The sequence below is a fragment of the Eptesicus fuscus genome, chromosome 21, assembly GCF_027574615.1.
Source record: "Eptesicus fuscus isolate TK198812 chromosome 21, DD_ASM_mEF_20220401, whole genome shotgun sequence".
In the NCBI taxonomy this organism is placed as follows: Eukaryota; Metazoa; Chordata; class Mammalia; order Chiroptera; family Vespertilionidae; genus Eptesicus; species Eptesicus fuscus.
This window is the reverse complement of record NC_072493.1, coordinates 43,314,949-43,331,017: the sequence shown is the minus strand read 5'-3', so window position 1 is coordinate 43,331,017 and position 16,069 is coordinate 43,314,949. Positions and strand designations below refer to the sequence as shown.

The 16,069-nt window shown below is 58.7% G+C and overlaps 1 protein-coding gene across 1 annotated transcript in view; it reads right to left on the bottom strand.

Annotated features, from left to right (window-relative positions):
- The window catches only part of PRR12 (proline rich 12), a 29,413-nt gene that overhangs the window by 12,477 nt on the left and 867 nt on the right, over window positions 1-16,069 (bottom strand). The window contains exons 2-6 of the mRNA XM_028129533.2: window positions 14,693-14,805; window positions 13,578-13,739; window positions 10,195-13,493; window positions 8,753-9,419; window positions 6,653-7,167 (exon numbers count right to left, since the gene is read on the bottom strand). Of these exons, the coding sequence (XP_027985334.2) occupies window positions 6,653-7,167; window positions 8,753-9,419; window positions 10,195-13,493; window positions 13,578-13,739; window positions 14,693-14,805 (4,756 nt within the window). The remainder of the gene's footprint in view (window positions 1-6,652; window positions 7,168-8,752; window positions 9,420-10,194; window positions 13,494-13,577; window positions 13,740-14,692; window positions 14,806-16,069) is intronic.

Here is a 16,069-nt window from a genome sequence, read left to right as displayed (position 1 = left end):
GTTTCCATAACCTGATGAAAATGCGGTCCAGAGGCTCTCACCTGAGCCTCACACAAGAGGGAGTCAGGATGGGACGGTTGTCAGTCCTCCCTTCTGGCTCCTCAGGGAGCCAGGCCAGAGGCCCAAGGACTGAAAAGTCCACGTACATCCTACCCTGCTCCAAAACCCTCGGCAGGCGGGCACAGAGAGACTTTGGCCCCGTTTCCTCTCCCCTCTCCTGCCCCTGCACAGCAGGCCATGCAGACCCCTCCAAGCTCAGCAGACAAGCCCCCGACTTTTTTTTTTAGAGAGAGAGGAAGGGAGAAGGAGAGAAACATGGATGTGAAAGAGAAACATCGATCAGCTGCCTCCTGAATGCCCACCCCTGGGGATCGAGCATGCAACCCGGGCATGTGCGCTGACAAGGAGTTGAACTGGCAACCTTTCTGTGCATAGAATGATGCCCAACCAACTGAGCCACACTGGCCAGAGCAAGCCCCAGACTTTTGAACTCCACACTTTTGCAAATGCAGGGTCCCCCACCGGGGGTGCGTTTCTCTCTCATTGTGAATAGGATGTGCCCTGTTCCAGTTCTCAGAAGCCGTTGAGAAATCCATTAGTGCTCCCCCCACTGCCTGTCTGCTTTCTCTAAGGAGTCAGCTGATTCTCTAGCTGGACTAAGGCCCTGGGCTCACTGCTTTCCCATTGGGCTTGGTGTCTTCCCCCAAACCACTTTTCTCCCAGGATTCCCCGCCCCCGCCCCTCGTCATCGGACCCAGTCAACTGGCAAACATCCCTGCCAGCTCCTCACCAGTGCCAGTTCGTACCAAAGCCATGTCCTTCCTGCCTCTCCTCATGCCAACGCCCACTTCCACTTACCAGGGAAGTTGCCCCACCCACTGACTCCAAAGGCTGAGCTCGACCAATCAGATTCTGTTCTGGGAATTTGAACTGTGACAAGCTGAGAGGACAGTAAGCAGCAGGATGTGAGGAAGCTAGACACATTGAGCCTGCGGGGTCCATTAACAGGGGAGTCACTGTCATAGGAGTCATGCAGCAGGACAGACTGTCTCCAGAACTGGACACCTCCACAGCCCCCTCCCTGCGGAGCCACCCAGAGCAGACTCTCCCATTCATTCCAGACGTGGGGCTCACTGGCCAAGGCTCGACTCCTTGATTCCCTGCACATCACAAGCATGCCATGCTTCACAGACTCTCCCCGCTGGCTGGCCCATCCTCCCCACACTTTTCTCCATCCAACCAACTCTCATGTGCTCAGAATTCACATCCTGCTAAATCTTCAACATCCCCAAGTACTGAGAGTGAATATGATCACACCCATGTTACAGATGGGGAACATGGAGCACAGAGGGGGCTAATCCGGGCTGCTCCAGGTCAGCAGCCCCTCCCTCCCCACATGTGGCTCTTGAGCACTTGAAATGCAGCTGATCTGAATGTTCTATGCGTGTAAAATACTCACTGGATTTCAAAGATTTGGTATATAAAACACACACACACACATACACACACACACACACACACACACACACACATACCACATAAAACATCAAGTTTTTCTATATTAATTACATGCTGAAATGCTATTTTAGATATGCTGGGTTAAAGAAAAGACATTTCTGTGGCTAATCTCACCCATCTTTTAACTGTTTAAAAATGTGGATCCAGCCCTAACCGGTTTGGCTCAGTGATAGAGCGTCAGCCTGTGGACTGAAAGGTCCCAGGTTCGATTCTGGTCAAGGGCATGTACCTTGGTTGCAGGCACATCCACAGTAGGGAGTGTGCAGGAGGCAGCTGATCGATGTTTCTCTCTCATCGATGTTTCTAACTCTCTCTCCCTCTCCCTTCCTCTCTGTAAAAAATCAATAAAATATATTTTTTTAAAAATGTGGATCCAAGAAAGTTTCAATGATGTGTATGACTCATGACATTTCTATCGGACTGCCAGTGCTCTAGGAAAAAACAATGGCCCGTGGCCCATTTTTATAGATCTAAGAGCTAGGAATGGTTTCTACATTTAAAAATATTTTCTTTTTTAATTGATTTCAGAGAGGAAAAGAGAGAGAGAGAGAGAGAGAGAGAGAGAGAGAGAGAGAGAAACATCAATGATGAGAGAGAATCATTAATCGGCTGCCTCTTGCACACCCCACACTGGGGATGGAGCCGCAACCTGGGCATGTGCCCTGACCAGGAATTGAACCGTGACCTCCTGGTTCATAGGTCAACGCTCAACCACGGAACCATGCCGGCCAGGCGGTTTCTACATTTTTTTTTTTTTAATATATTTTATTGATTTTTCACAGAGAGGAAGAGAGAGGGATAGAGAGCTAGAAACATGGATGATAGAGAAACATCGATCAGCTGCCTCCTGCACAACCCCCACTAGGGATGTGCCCGCAACCAAGGTACATGCCCTTGACCGGAATCGAACCTGGGACCTTTCAGTCCACAGGCGGATGCTCTATCCACTGAGCCAAACCGGTTTCGGCGGTTTCTACATTTTTAAAAAATTGTAAAAAAGGAAAAGGAAAGGACATGTGTCAGAGACCCTAAGTGGCTTACAAAGCCAAAAAGATGTGCTATCTGGCCTGCAGACAAACGTGCGAAGCACTGCACCAGAGATCTCCCCCAGATCACCAAGATGAACACGAGAAGCAAAGCTTACAGGACACCTCAGCGCGCCACCCACGGTCAGAGCCCCGAGCAAGCCACGACGCCCGAGTCCTCACACTGCATGAAGGAGGTCCTGATATGATCAGCCCATTTCACAGATGAGGACATGGAGGCCCAGGAAGGTTCCATACCCGTCTAGCTCAGAAGTGGCGGAGATTCGCACCGGTCAGATGAACGTCAAAGCCAGGCTCTCCACAACCATGCCACCAGCCTGCCCTGACTCCAGGCACATGAACGAGTCCCCAGCATCTGCCTTGGTGACCCAGTCCCGAGGCTGTGCGTCCCCCATTACGACGCACACTTGTGTGTTGTATTTTAAGCACTGAGTCCTTGCCCGGTCCCCTCCTCTGCCCCATGCCAGCCGGGAGGTGGTATCAGATGGCTCTGGCTCCGGTCCCAGCTCAACACGCACCAGCCAGATGATTCCCTCTCTCCGATCGTGAACTTCCTCATCTGTAAATTGGGAGCCAGGGTCCCTGCCCAGAGCCCTGTTCATTGGCCCAGTGCTGAGCGCCCAGTAGCACTGGCTGCGTCATCGTCAGTGTTTGACAGAACTACAGAGAGAACCGCTGAGTCTGGTGCTGAGGGCACGGGCTCCCAGAGGGCAGGAGGGCTGCGTGCAGGTCCCAGCTGTGAAAGCTTGGGAACACTGCTATACTGCTCTGTGCCTCAGTTTCCTTCCCTGTAAAATGGGGATAATAATCCCTTATAAAGGAAGGTGATTATAAAGATAAATCTTGGAGCCCTAGCTAGTTTGGCTCAGTGGATAGAGCATCGGCCTGAGGTCTGACGAGTCACGGGTTCGATTCCGGTCAAGGGCACATGCCTGGGTTTTGGGCTTGATCCCCCGTGTGTGTGGGGGGGGGTGCAGGAGGCAGCCGATCTATGATTTTCTCTCATCATTGATGTTTCTATCTCTCTCTCTCTCCCCTTCCTCTCTGAAATCAACATATATATATATATATATATATATATATATATATACACACACACACACACACACACACACACACACAGTATATCTATCTATCTATCTATCTATCTATCTATCTATCTATCTACATATATATGATAAGTCTTGGAGCCCTGGCTGGTTTTTCTCAGTGGCTAGAGCATCAGCCCATGCACCAAAGGGTCATGGGTTCCATTCCCAGTCAAGGGCACATATCTGGGTTGCAGGTTTGATCCCTGGCCCCTGTGGGGGCGAGTGCGGGAGGCAACCAATCAATGTGTCTCTCTCACAGCGGTGTTTCTCTCTCTTTCCCCCTCCCTTCCACTCTCTCTCTAAAAAAAAGAAAAAAAAAAACAAAAAAACAAAAACGGAAAAAATATCCTCAGGTGAATACTAACAAAAAAAAATTATAATTATTATTAAAATTCCTACCCTACCCCCTGAGCCCTAGACAGGTTTATAGGTAATTGTAACAAACTTTCAAAGAACAACTAATTACTATCTTATACAAATTGTTGAAAAGATCCCTTAAAAACAGAAAAGGAGCCCTACCCAGTTTGGCTCGGTGGATAGAGCCTCAGCCTGCGGACTGAAGGGTCCCGGGTTCGATTCCGGTCAGGACACATGCCCGGGTTGTGGGCTCGGTCCCCAGTGGGGGGCGTGCAGGAGGCAGCCAGTCAGAGATTCTCTCTCAACATTGATGTTTCTATCTCTCTCTTCCTCTTCCTTCCTCTCTGAAATCAATAAAAATAATTTAAAAAAAAACAGAAAAGGAAATATAACACAATACTCATATGAGGCTATACAAAGTCTATGAAAAAATTATAGCCAAAAAAAAAAAAAAAGATAAAACTTGGAGACAGTTTTGCACAACAATATAATATACTTAATGTCACCAAATGGTACACTTTTAAAAAGGGTGAAAAGGATCAACTTCGTGGTATGCACAGGATATCACAGTTAAAGGGGAAAAAAAGATTAAACTACATTCTGACTGTGACGTGCCCCAAATCCTGTCCAATTCCTACTATTTTTTTATTTTTTTACTTCAGAGAGGAAGGGAAAGGGAGAGAGAGACAGAAACATCAATGAAGAGAGAGAATCATTGATCAGCTGCCTCCTGCTCGCCCCATACTGTGTATGGAGCCTGCAACCTGGGCATGTGCCCTGACCTGGGAATCGAACCGTGACCTCCTGGGTCATAGGTCAACACTCAACCACTGAGCCACGCTGGCCGGGCCCCAGTTCCTACGATTGGTGCCTATTCAACACGTCCCTCGCTTGTCCCAGGCTGACTGGCCAAATCAGCCCCAGAAGTCGGGAGGGTAAAATGAAATCATGTACACAGGGCACGACCAAGTGGTACGGCCCGGGGGGACGCAGGAGGACCGGTCGGCCAGGGGTGACACCCGAGACTCGAGGCGCTGGGAACGCTCTGGTTGATGGCTGGGTGGTGGGGGGACATAGGTGTTCATTCAGGCATTTTGCTTCACAGCTTACAAATCTCTTATGACCGTTCTTTGGAATGTATCAAATTTCATGCCAAAAAAAAAGATGATAAAATGTGGGTGAAAGGATATGATGTCTGGGGTGGGTGGGGTGGGGCAGGGGGAGCAGGACCAGCCAGGAGGTGACGACGGTGGAAGCGGAGTAATGGGTACACACAGTCCCGGTGTTCTATTCGCTCTACTTTCCCCACAATAAAATAGCTTAAAAATAATGTCGGGAAACTACGTGACGTCCATCTCGTAAAACACTCCATAAAGGGTGTAATAACTGTCATTGCCCTTACAATTAATCCGTCCCACAGTTTCTCCATCTGTATTTGAGAAGAAACAACACCCGTGATTAAATTAAATGTGACAGCGCACATCCAGGCCCGAACACGGTACCTGTCCCCTAGTCAACACCCAGCCAGTGACGATGACTCATGTGGAGGACGGCCTCAGCTTCTGGTGTCGCCATCAGGGTACTTAACGGCTCACTGACCTACCGAGTGCTCGCCCTCCGTGCTCTGCCACATGCCTGCGAGAAGCACTGCACCGGCATCTGTTGTCACCTACCCTTTGGTGAGCACTTTCTATTTATTTATTTTTTTTAAAAATATATTTTATTGATTTCTTACAGAGAGGAAGGGAGAGGGATAGAGAGCTAGAAACATCGATGAGAGAGAAACATCAACCAGCCGCCTCCTGCACACCCCCTACTGGGGATGTGCCCGCAACCAAGGTACATGCCCTTGACCGGAATCGAACCTGGGATCTTTCAGTCCGCAGGCCGACGCTCTATCCACCGAGCCAAACGGGCTAGGCAGGGCCGTGGGGAGCACTTATACTGTATTAACCCTCTGGTCCAATTCTACCTGCCCAGGAGCCAAGCACCGCAGAGGCCAGCAAACCTTCTGCAAAGGGGCAGACGGGCTGTAGGGTCAGCTCTGCAGGCCAGCGAGGCCCAGCTGCAACCACCCGCCTCCGCGTGTGTGGGGAAAGCAGTGTAAGGTGATATGCAAATGAGTGGGTGTGGCCATATGCTAATGAGCCAGGCCCCGGGCTGGATTTGGCCCGTGGGGCTGGAGCTCGTGGTGCGGAGGAACTGGAAGCAGTGAAGGGGCTGGTCTGCCTCAAAGGTTTCAGTTGTGCCTGACAGATGGGCATGCCCAACCCTCTGGCTACTGCATCACAGGTGATGTCATGTCCATCGTTCTGTCCCAGGAACATCCTCCAGAGGCCAGACCTCACCCGCTTTGCTCCTCACTCCAGCCCCGGCACCGGGGTGACCACCATAAACAGTGAACGGTGTTATCTACTCATAGGGAACGGACACCCCAAACAGTGTCTCACAGGCTGCGTGTCCCCACGTCCCCGCGGGCCGCCCCATCAGCCCCGCGGGCTGTGAACTCGGAAGGGCCCGCGGGCCGCCTCGGTGGCGCCGCACCTGCAGCCCAGCCTGGCCCCCGGCAGGCGCTCGGGGATCCCCGCGGTGACCACCCCCCTCCGGCCGGTCCAGCCGCGAGGCAGGCCGGGGACTCACCTTGAGGGAAGGTATGTCCTCCGCACGGATGACGAACTCGTCCCGCTCGCGGAAGATGCCCTCCCCGCCGCTCTCGCCGGCCTCCTCGTCCGTCTCCCCGCACAGGGCCGCGGTCTCCTGCTTCTTGGCCAAGTGCAGGGGCCGGGCGTCCGGCGGCTCGTGGTCCTCGGGGGAAGGGGCGGCCGGCTCCTCGGGCGGGGCAGCGGCTGGCGGGGGCGGCGGGGCAGGTGGCGAAGGCAGGGCCGGTGGAGGTGGCGGAGGTGGCGAGCTGGACGCCGGGGCCGGGGCGGGAGCAGGAGCCAGAGGCGCCAGAGCCGGAGCCGGAGCGGGAATGGGAGCAGGAGCGGGAGCTGGAGCTGGAGCTGGAGCCGGAGCCGGAGTCGGAGCCAGAGCCGGAGTCGGAGCGGGAGCCACCAAGGGAGGTGGCGAGGGCAGGGCTGGCGGTGGGGGTGGCGGCTGGGGCGTTGGGGCAGGCGGCGGAGAGGGCGGGGGCTTCTCCTCCAGCAGCGGGGGCTCTGGGGGGCAAGAGGAGCATCAGGGCTGGACCCCCAGAGCCCCCCTCCCAGAGCTTCAGCCTGCTTCCCATCAACATCCCGGCATGTCCCTCCAGTTCCTGCTGTCAGTGAAAGGTGCCCCCAGCTTGTGCCTAGTCTCCTCTAGGGCGCCAATCCGCCCCCCACCCCCCCCCACCCCGGCACCCAGACATCCCTCCTGATGAAACTGAGTTCTTCAGCTACCACACACCGGTACCCCGCCCCCCCTTCACCTCCGTTTCTTGTTACTCTTGTTGCCCTGGCTCCTCCTGCGAAGCTCCTATCGGACCTGCTCTCCGATCCCGTCCAGTCACCTTCCTGACCTTCAACAGGCCCCCGTACAGACACCCACAGGAAGCCCTCGTCCCTATAACCAACCTCTCTCTCCAATGTCCTCATCAGTCTTCCCGCCCGGACGTTCCTTGCTCTTTCCCAGCCTCCAAAGACCCCATCTCTGTAGCTCTGTATCCCAATGCCATTGCCCAATGCCCCTCCCCCCGCCCCCCTGGTCAGGAGTCTTCTATGCTGTTTGAACTCTGTCCTCACTCACCTGTCCCCCACTCTGGTCGCCTCTCCCCTGCTCCCCAGCCTGGTCCCTACGAAGTTCCTTGCCCTGCCCTGCCTCGTTTCCAAATGCCACCTGCCATCCCCGGAACCTCTTCTCTTGTCCCTGAGTATGAACGTCCCTTCCTGTGACAAACCCTCTGCCTCCTCTTGCCACCCAGGTCCCTGAGGCCGACGCCCAGCTCCCATCCGAATGCCCATTTTAGTCCTGACCGTGGCTTTATGGCCTCGATGCTCTTGCCTGGCTCCAGCCCCCATTCCTCCCTGCTCTTCCCCATTCTGAAACCATTCCCTCCATGCTCTACCGCCTCCTTTCCTGCTCAGAGGTCCCATCCTCCTCACCCCAAGTCCTCCTCCATTCTCGGAATAGGCAACGCCCTTCTCCTCTGTACTAACTCCTAATGGGTCTCTCTAACATCCTTCTCTGAGCCCTCAAGCCCCCCTCATTAACTGCCCCAGATGCCCTCCTCCAAACCCCTACACCTGTTACCCTCATTAAAGGCCCTTACATTTTGTCCAAAGCCTCAGATCAGAAACCCCATACAGACCCAGCCATACCCACCAGCCTTCCCTAAGACCAGTCAGTGTTCCAGTCTCTTTTTAAACTACCCTCCCTAAGTCTCTCGCTCTGCCCCCCGAAATCTTCCTGTTCTTTAGCACACATCACTAACTCCAGAGCCCTTCTCAGGGCCCGGATCCCCTGCCGGTTTAGAAAGCTCACCGAGTACCCCGTTACCAGCTGTCCCCGTCACTTATAACCTGCCCTGTCCCCCAGCATTCTCCAGTGCCCACCTTGGGGCCCCTGCCAGCCCACTTAGCACCTGCGGGCAGATCAGAAAAAATCACCCCTCTCTCAAAGCACTTGTTTGCCCTCAGCAGAGTTACCTCCATAGATATGCAAATCTACATCATCTAACAGTGTCCCTTTCTCCCACATAACCGTACCCGGCTTCCCGAACAGGAAACCCCTGCCCCTCCCCTGGACCATCTTCCCAGAGCTCACCAGGCGTGCCATTGCTGCTGGCACTGGGGAGCCCTGGGAGAGGGGGTGGCCCTGGGACGGGAGCCTCAGTAGCCAAGGGGGGCCCGTCCGGAGTGGAGGTGTCCTTGGGCCCAACAAGGGGCGGGTCGTCGAGGGCAGAGATGGCCGAGGAGATGCTCTCCTGCAGGTCCCGGTTCTTGGCCACAGAGTCTTCCTCGTCCGAGGAGAAGGAGGGCAGCGTCTCAAGGTTCCGTTTCAGCTCCTCGTCCAGCCGCTTGCAGGGCGAAGGGCAGCCCAGCCCCAGCCCCTCACTCTCCGCGGCCTCTAGCGCGCCGCCCAGCCCAAAGGCGGCCGTGGGCGGAGGGTGTGGCACGGCGGGGGCAGAGGGGGGCTGGGGCTGCAGGCCTCGCGTGGGCACGGAGGGCGGCACGCTCTTGGGGGGGCTGAGCGGAGGCGTCATGCTGGCCTGGTAGAGCGGGGGGTGGCGCTTGCCCGACTTGAGGAAGTCCAGGAAGGAGGCCATGAAGCCGGACTTCATCTCCGGCTGCTTCTCCTCCACCTCCTTGATCTTGGCCTCGATCTTCTCCCGAGTCAGGCTCGAGTCCAAGCTGTTGTGGTCGGCGCCTGATAGGGCGTCACCAGATGAGGCCCCCAGACCCTCACCAGCCTTGGGCACAGACAGCTTGATCTAGATACAGGAGTAGTGGGGGGGTCAGGGCCCAGGAGTCGGGCCCCAAGTCCCCTCCTCCCTCAGACCCACGAGTCCAGAACCCCAGCCCCCTCCCAACTTCAGACCCTAAAGTTGGAAGTTCCCAGACTCAGCCCAGAGAATCCTTGAATTCAAGTCCACAGACCCCTTCGGATTCCAGAACGACAGGACTCAGTTCCATCCTTTTATTACTCACTGACCTCTCCTTGCTCAGTCCAGGAGCCCAGGGCTCCAGACCTCCCTCCCTCCCGCCCAGACCCCAGACCCAGGCATCTAGCATCCGCCATGGATAAGAATCCAAGCTCCAATCTCTTGCCTCCCTCTAAAACCCGAGTGTCAGTTCTCAGATCGCCCCAACAGCGCAATCCTGGAATTTCAGCCCTTAGAGTCATCTCCTCACGGGTTTTAGAAATATAAACCAGCTGAGCCAGTGTGGCTCAGTGGTTGAGTTTTGACCCAGGAACCAAGAGATCACGGGCTGGATTCCTGGTCAGGGCACATGCCCAGATGGCAGGCTCAATCCCCAGGGGGACATGCAGGACACGGCCAATCGATGATATTTATCATCCGTGTTTCTCTCTCTCTCTCAATCCCTCTCCCTTCCCTTCTCTAAAAACCAGTAAAAATATTTAAAAAAATAAAAACATAAAAAGAGATAGAAACCATATCCCCAGTCACACTCAAGAACTTGCAACGTGGCCCCGACCCTTGCCTTTCTCTAAGACTCAGGCGCTGGGGCCCCACTCGCCCTCACCTTCAGTGGCTTCAGGGGCTCCAGCCGGGTGCCCCCCGCTTCCTCGGCCTTCCTGCCCCGGCCACGGCCCCGACCCCGGGGTTTCTTGGCCCCATCAGTGGGTGTGGAGGACAAGGACGGCCCCGTGGTGGTGGGGACCTCCAGCGGGCGGATGCGGGGTCTGCCCCGGGGTCGGGGCGGGCCGTCGCGCTTGGCCTTGGTGGGCCTGCGGCCCCGGCGCCGGGGGCCGTCGGGGCCGGGGTTGGGCGGACAGAAGTCGATGTCACCCAGCGGTGAGAGGGCCGGGCGGGAGCGGCAGCTGGACACCAGGTCGGGCAGACGCCGGGGGTTGAGGCGGATGTCGGCAGGCACGTCAGCCTTGTCCTCATCGGCCTCGAACTCGTACTCCTGGGCATACAGTTTCTTGGGCGTCTGGAAGGGAGGGTCGCGGCGCCGGAGCAGGTGGAAGGAGGACGTCTTGAGCAGCTTCTTTGGCTTGGTGGAGCAGAAGATGGGCGAGGTCAGGCCTCCCTTGGGCTCGGAGGCGGGCGGTGGAGGCGGCGGGGGCGGCGGGGCCGCCTGGTGGGGCCCGCTCTGGATCAAGCCCAGGGGCTCAGCGTTGACCGTGGAGGGCAGCTCCGGCGGCTTGCTGTGGTCGAGGCCCAGGCCTGGCGTCTCGGGCCCTGCTCCGGACGCCCGACTTGGGCAGTAGGGCCCGTAGGGATCATAGGCAGGGGGGCCCGGCGGGGGCCCAGTGCCCGCCTTGGGGTCACCTTCGTCCTCGGGCGGCCCGGCCTTGCCATAGTCGTCGGCGGCCCCTCCGCCGAACATCTCCTCCATGGTGGGGAAGAAGCTGCGCTCCTCGTCTTGGAGCAAGGAGTCGGGGAAGCAGATGGAGGTGAGCGGCACAAAGCGGGGAGCCTTGGTGCCTTGCGGGCTGGGGCTGCGGTAGGCACCCGAGGGATCCTTGCCCTCGCTGTTGGGCGGGCCCACGCCCGTGTCCCCGGGCCCAGGGGGCAGTGGTTCCAGGGCCCCGAGCAGTTCCTGCATGGCACCCGGCGGCTCCAGGCTCTCCTCGGGTCGCAGGCGGGGGCTGGGGGCACCGGGCTCCAGCCCATGGCTGCGTAGATGGGCCTCGAGCTGGAGAGGCATGGGTGGCGGTGGGGGAGGAGGCGGGGGCGGTTGGGGTGCCCCGTCACGGGTGGCTGGTTCAAGGAGATGGACTCCGACTTTGGGGGTGCTGGAGGACGGGCTGGGGGTGTGGCTGAGGACCGAGGGAAGCAGCTGTGGGGGAGGAGGAGGCAGCACCAGTGGGAGGTCAGGGCCTCCGGCCTCCAGGAGGAGGCCATGGGGGGTGGGCTGGGCAGGCTGGGCCGTGGGGGGTGGGGGTGGCGGGCTCTTCTGGAGAAAGGCCCCCAGCTCCTTGGCACCGGCCCCGTAGTGGACAACTGAGGTGGCTAGCCCCTCAGGGGTCTCACCACCCCGCTCCGGCCCTTTCTTCTTCTCCTTCAGCCTCCCCAGGCCTAGCTCCAGGGCCGCCGTGGCACCCTCATCGAGGCTGGCACTGGTACGGATGACGCTCTGCAGATGGTACCTCTGGGGATCTTCCTTGGCCAGCTCATAGGGTGTGCCCGGGGGACCCCCAGCCCCGCCACTCCCCCCAAGTCCTTTGGAGGCATCTGCCGCCCCATCTTCGCCCACCAAGCCATCTGCTCCTGAGGTCCTCGGGGGGCTGGGCGCCTGTAAGAGGTGCTGGATGAGGAACTCCTCGTCCTCGGTGCGCTCAGCAGGAGGCCCCCCGGGGCCTGCCAGCAGCTCCGAGCCATCCCCCTTGCCTTTGTAGCCGCCGGCTCCGGCCGCGTAGCTGCCGGCTCCCGGGGGTGCCAGGAACGGGGCTGAGGCCAGGACGGAGCTCAGGTATTTGCCAGGGGCTCCTGGAGAGCCGACTCCAGGCGGGCGACCAGAGGCAGGTGGCGACTGCAGCGGGCGGATGATGTGAGAAGGGCTGGCCTCTCCACCACCACCCAGGGAGCTGGGACCCCAGCCGCCGCCGTGGCCCGAGAGCGCCGGGGAATGGCCAGTACTATAGCTGAGTGAGGGGCTGGCGGTGGGCAGCCCCTGGGAGTGGGCAGCTGGCCCTGGGTACGGCTCACCCTGCACCCCATACAGCTGCCCCTGCAGCTGGTCAGGGGAGTAGCTCTGACACGTGGCTAGGCCAGGAGGCTGGGGGCCACTAGGGGGCTGGGGAGGCCCCCCTGAGTAGCTAGGGCCTTTGCTCAAGTCCTGTGCTTGACCCCCTCCAAACCCTTGCCCGTAGGCCTGGGGTCCTAGAAGCCCCTGGGGCTGACCAGGAGAATAGGCCTGGCCTCCCGCCCCGCCAGCCCCAGAGGTCTTCCCAGTGGCATAGGCCGCTGCTGGACCCCCCAGGCTCTGGCATTTGGGTGTGGCAGTTGAACGAGGTGGTGGGGGCCTATTGGCACCACCCGCAGCGGCTCCATAGCCGCCTTTGCCCGTCTTATAACCAGGGGACTGAATGATGGGGCGGTACCCTCCGCCGCCAGCCCCGGCTCCACCTCCTCCGGCCGCCTCGGGGCCCGCAGCCCGGCCGGACCCCCCGGCCGCGGCTCCGCTGGGCCCAGCCTTGCTAGGCTCCCCAGCGCCTGGGGAAGGCTCCCCACCGCCCAGGGGGCTGCAGGCCAGGTTGGCCCGATGGCCCATGGAGGGGTAGCTGCCTCCACAGCTCAGATAGTGCTGGAGGGCGTGGGCAGATGGCGGGGGCGGGGGGGGCTGGGCACTGGCTGGCCGTTGGTAGTGCTTGATGACGGTGTCCTGGCGGGGCAGGGCCCGCTCGGGCGGCGGGCCTGGGGCCGCCCCCGAGAAGTTGTAGAGCTGTGGGGAGGACTGCTCGGCGGCGGCGGCGGCGGCGGAAGAGGAAGCCAGCAGGTTGAACTGAGTTGGGAGGTGTCGGGGAGGGGGAGGTGGGTCTGGGGGGCCAGGGCGGTAAGGAGGGGTCTGGGCCGGGCCGAGACCAGCGGGCCCCAAGACACCACCCCCCGCCAGGCGCTCAAAGCCTAGCGAGGAGGGCACCGTGGGTGCCTGCGAGGGCTTCAGGTGCAGCACGTCGTGAGGGGACAGGAGCCCGTTAGCGGGGGGACTGAACGGGGGGTCCTGGAGGCTGAGGGACGAGGGCACCGGGAAGGGGCGGCTGCCGAAGGAAGCGGGGTGCTGGTAGGCCGACAGGGCAGAGGAGGATGGAAAGGTGCTGGAACCCGGCAGGGCGCCTGAGATGAAGAGCTCCGTGGGGCCTGGCGTGTGCATGGCTGGGGACGATGGAGGAGACCATCGGTCAGGGTGGACCACCAGCCAGCCCCACCCTGGCCCTCGTGAGTTGGCAGCGGGCTTACCTGTTTGCCAGGAAGGACTGCGGAACTGGGAGAGGAGAGAGGAGGCAGAGGGGCCTGGCTGGGGGCCCCGGGACTCCAGGGCCGAGATGAGGTTCATGACGGAGGCGTCGGGCCCTGCGGAGCCTGCGTGGTGGAGGCCAGTGTCAAAGAGTCCAGAGAGGCCTGACCAGGAACAGGGGATAGAGTCAGCGAGGTAGGGGACAGGGCGGGGTTGAAAGGGGAAGAGGTCAAAGGCAAGTTGGGTCAGGGAGAGGGACTGGAGGGAAGGAAAGGGGGAGAACGCGGTAAGGAGACAGTAAGCAGGATGGGGCGCAATGCAGTCATCAGGGCAGGGAGTCCAAGAAGAGAAAGGTAGGCAAAGGAATAGAAAAATCCAGAAGGGAAGGAAGTGAGAGCCAACGGGCAGGGAGTTGCTAGGAATGGAGGAAGGGGATGAGGCCAAAGTATCTGGGCAATTCCAGCAAGGACAAGAAATGGCCTGACTGGAGCCACTGAGTAGAACTAGAGAACAAATGGAAAGGGGGTGAGTCAAAGTGAGAGGATCCAGAAAAACAAATATGGGAAGGAAAAATGGAGCTAACCAGGAAGGTCACGATCAAGTTGGACTACCCAGTCTCAGTGCTGGTCCATCAAGGGAGGGCAGTAGGATCAAAGAAAAGAGGCCAATCTGAAGCCTTAGAGGCAGAGCCACTGGGGGAGAATAAGGAAGGGGCAAATCTAAGGGGGAAAGGAGGCTGTCCAAAGAATCACTGCCAATCAGGAAGAATGGCAATCAGAAGACAAGAGTTCAGAGAACCCAGGAGCCAAGAGAACGGGCAAACCCCGAAGGAAGTGATTGGCTGGGCTGGAGACAAGGAAACGCCTGGAAGAGAAGGTGGGATTTGGGGGCTGTGGGGATGGGACCAATTGGAGGGGAAATAGGCGGGGCCAGACACAGAGGCAGACGAATCCGGCGTGAAATTCAGCCGCTTCAGGCCAACCAATCAGAGGCAGGACAGACATGGGCGGGCCAGGAGGCAGGGGCAAGGCCAATTAGGAGGGGCGGAACTTTCACTAGCCAATCAGCTGCCTCGGAGGGAGGGGCGGCCTAGTCGGAGCGGGATGGGGGCCCGTACCTGCAGGGTGGTGGTTGGTGGCATAGCTTTGCAGTGGGTGGGGGGCCCCGTAGGCCTGGCGATGTAAGATGTCCGTCTCGGGGTGCGAGGTCCTGGAGCTGCCATAGACCAAGCTGAGGGGGGGGGGGGGGGGGGAGGGAGAGACGTTAGGGTATCCTCCTAAACTGCCCTCGGAGAAGGGAATTCAGCAAATCCCTCGGGTGAGTTGGGGGAAATATTCCAGCTAAATTGGGGAGAGGGGGTATTTTAAGGAACCTTGGGCCCTAAAGGAAAGAAGACAAGGGAATCGGGGTGCCCAACTAAAGAGCCATAGAAGTGGTCCCCACTCGAGCCCCAGCTGCAGTAAAGAGCCCAGAGTCCCGGCAAATAGAGCCCATATAGCCTCACGTTTACAAACACAGACACGCACGAGGCTGAGACAAACACTGAGAGGGTGAAGTCAGAGAAAGTGCCTCGAGTTGAAAATGCAGGGGCCACGTCGGGGGCCCCCACCCCGCTGGTGACACAAAACCCTGGGGCCAACCCCAGAGCTGCGCAGAGACACCCCCTCTTCCTGCAGACACGTGGGAACACACAGGCCCTGAACCTCCAGGGGTGGTGCACAGCCAGTCAGGGGCAGGAGGCAGATTGCTCCCCAAATGGGAGGGATGTGGGATGGGGCGGGGGGGATAATAAAGTACCAGGTTCAAGTACAGCCATGAACACCGCCTCTGGGGTTGAGGTTCAAATGCATGGAACCATGCAAAGCCAAGTATGTGTGCAAAGAGTATCCAACTCACGGGGGCGGGGGGGGGGGGGAGATAGATACAGAGGGAAGAGCCCCACATGGAACACACGTGTGATCATGCCCAACCATGCTGGGAACCCAGGTGTGTGGGGGAGGGAGGTGGTTCAGGCAGGTGAAGAGTGAACACAAATAAACAGTAGGTAAGGGGCAGATGCGAAGGCCAACTACACACGCACAGGGTCCACGCTCACACACACCAACACACACAACCACACACCCGAACCTTCCCATGCAATAACGCACAAAACCCCGGGGCCCCAATCCATGGCCCAGACTCAAAGAGGTCAAATACTCCACTCCTCGCCATCAAACAGGATTCCCTGCCTTTGGGGGTGGGGAGTTAAAGGGGGCGTGTCTCAGATACCAGGAGCCCCCCCCTCCGTTACACACGCGGAACCCCAGCTTAGGAAGGGGGCGGGGCCCCGGGCCCACTCTGCGCGCGGAATTTCGGGGGGGTTGGGGCCCGAGTGGCGCGGCCTCGAGCAGTCCCGGAACAATGGGACCTGGGAGGGGGGCGCGCCCCCCAGATCTACGTTCTAATTCTCCTTTCCTTCCCACCTTTGCAAGAGCAGAGCCTGGGGCGCGGGGGG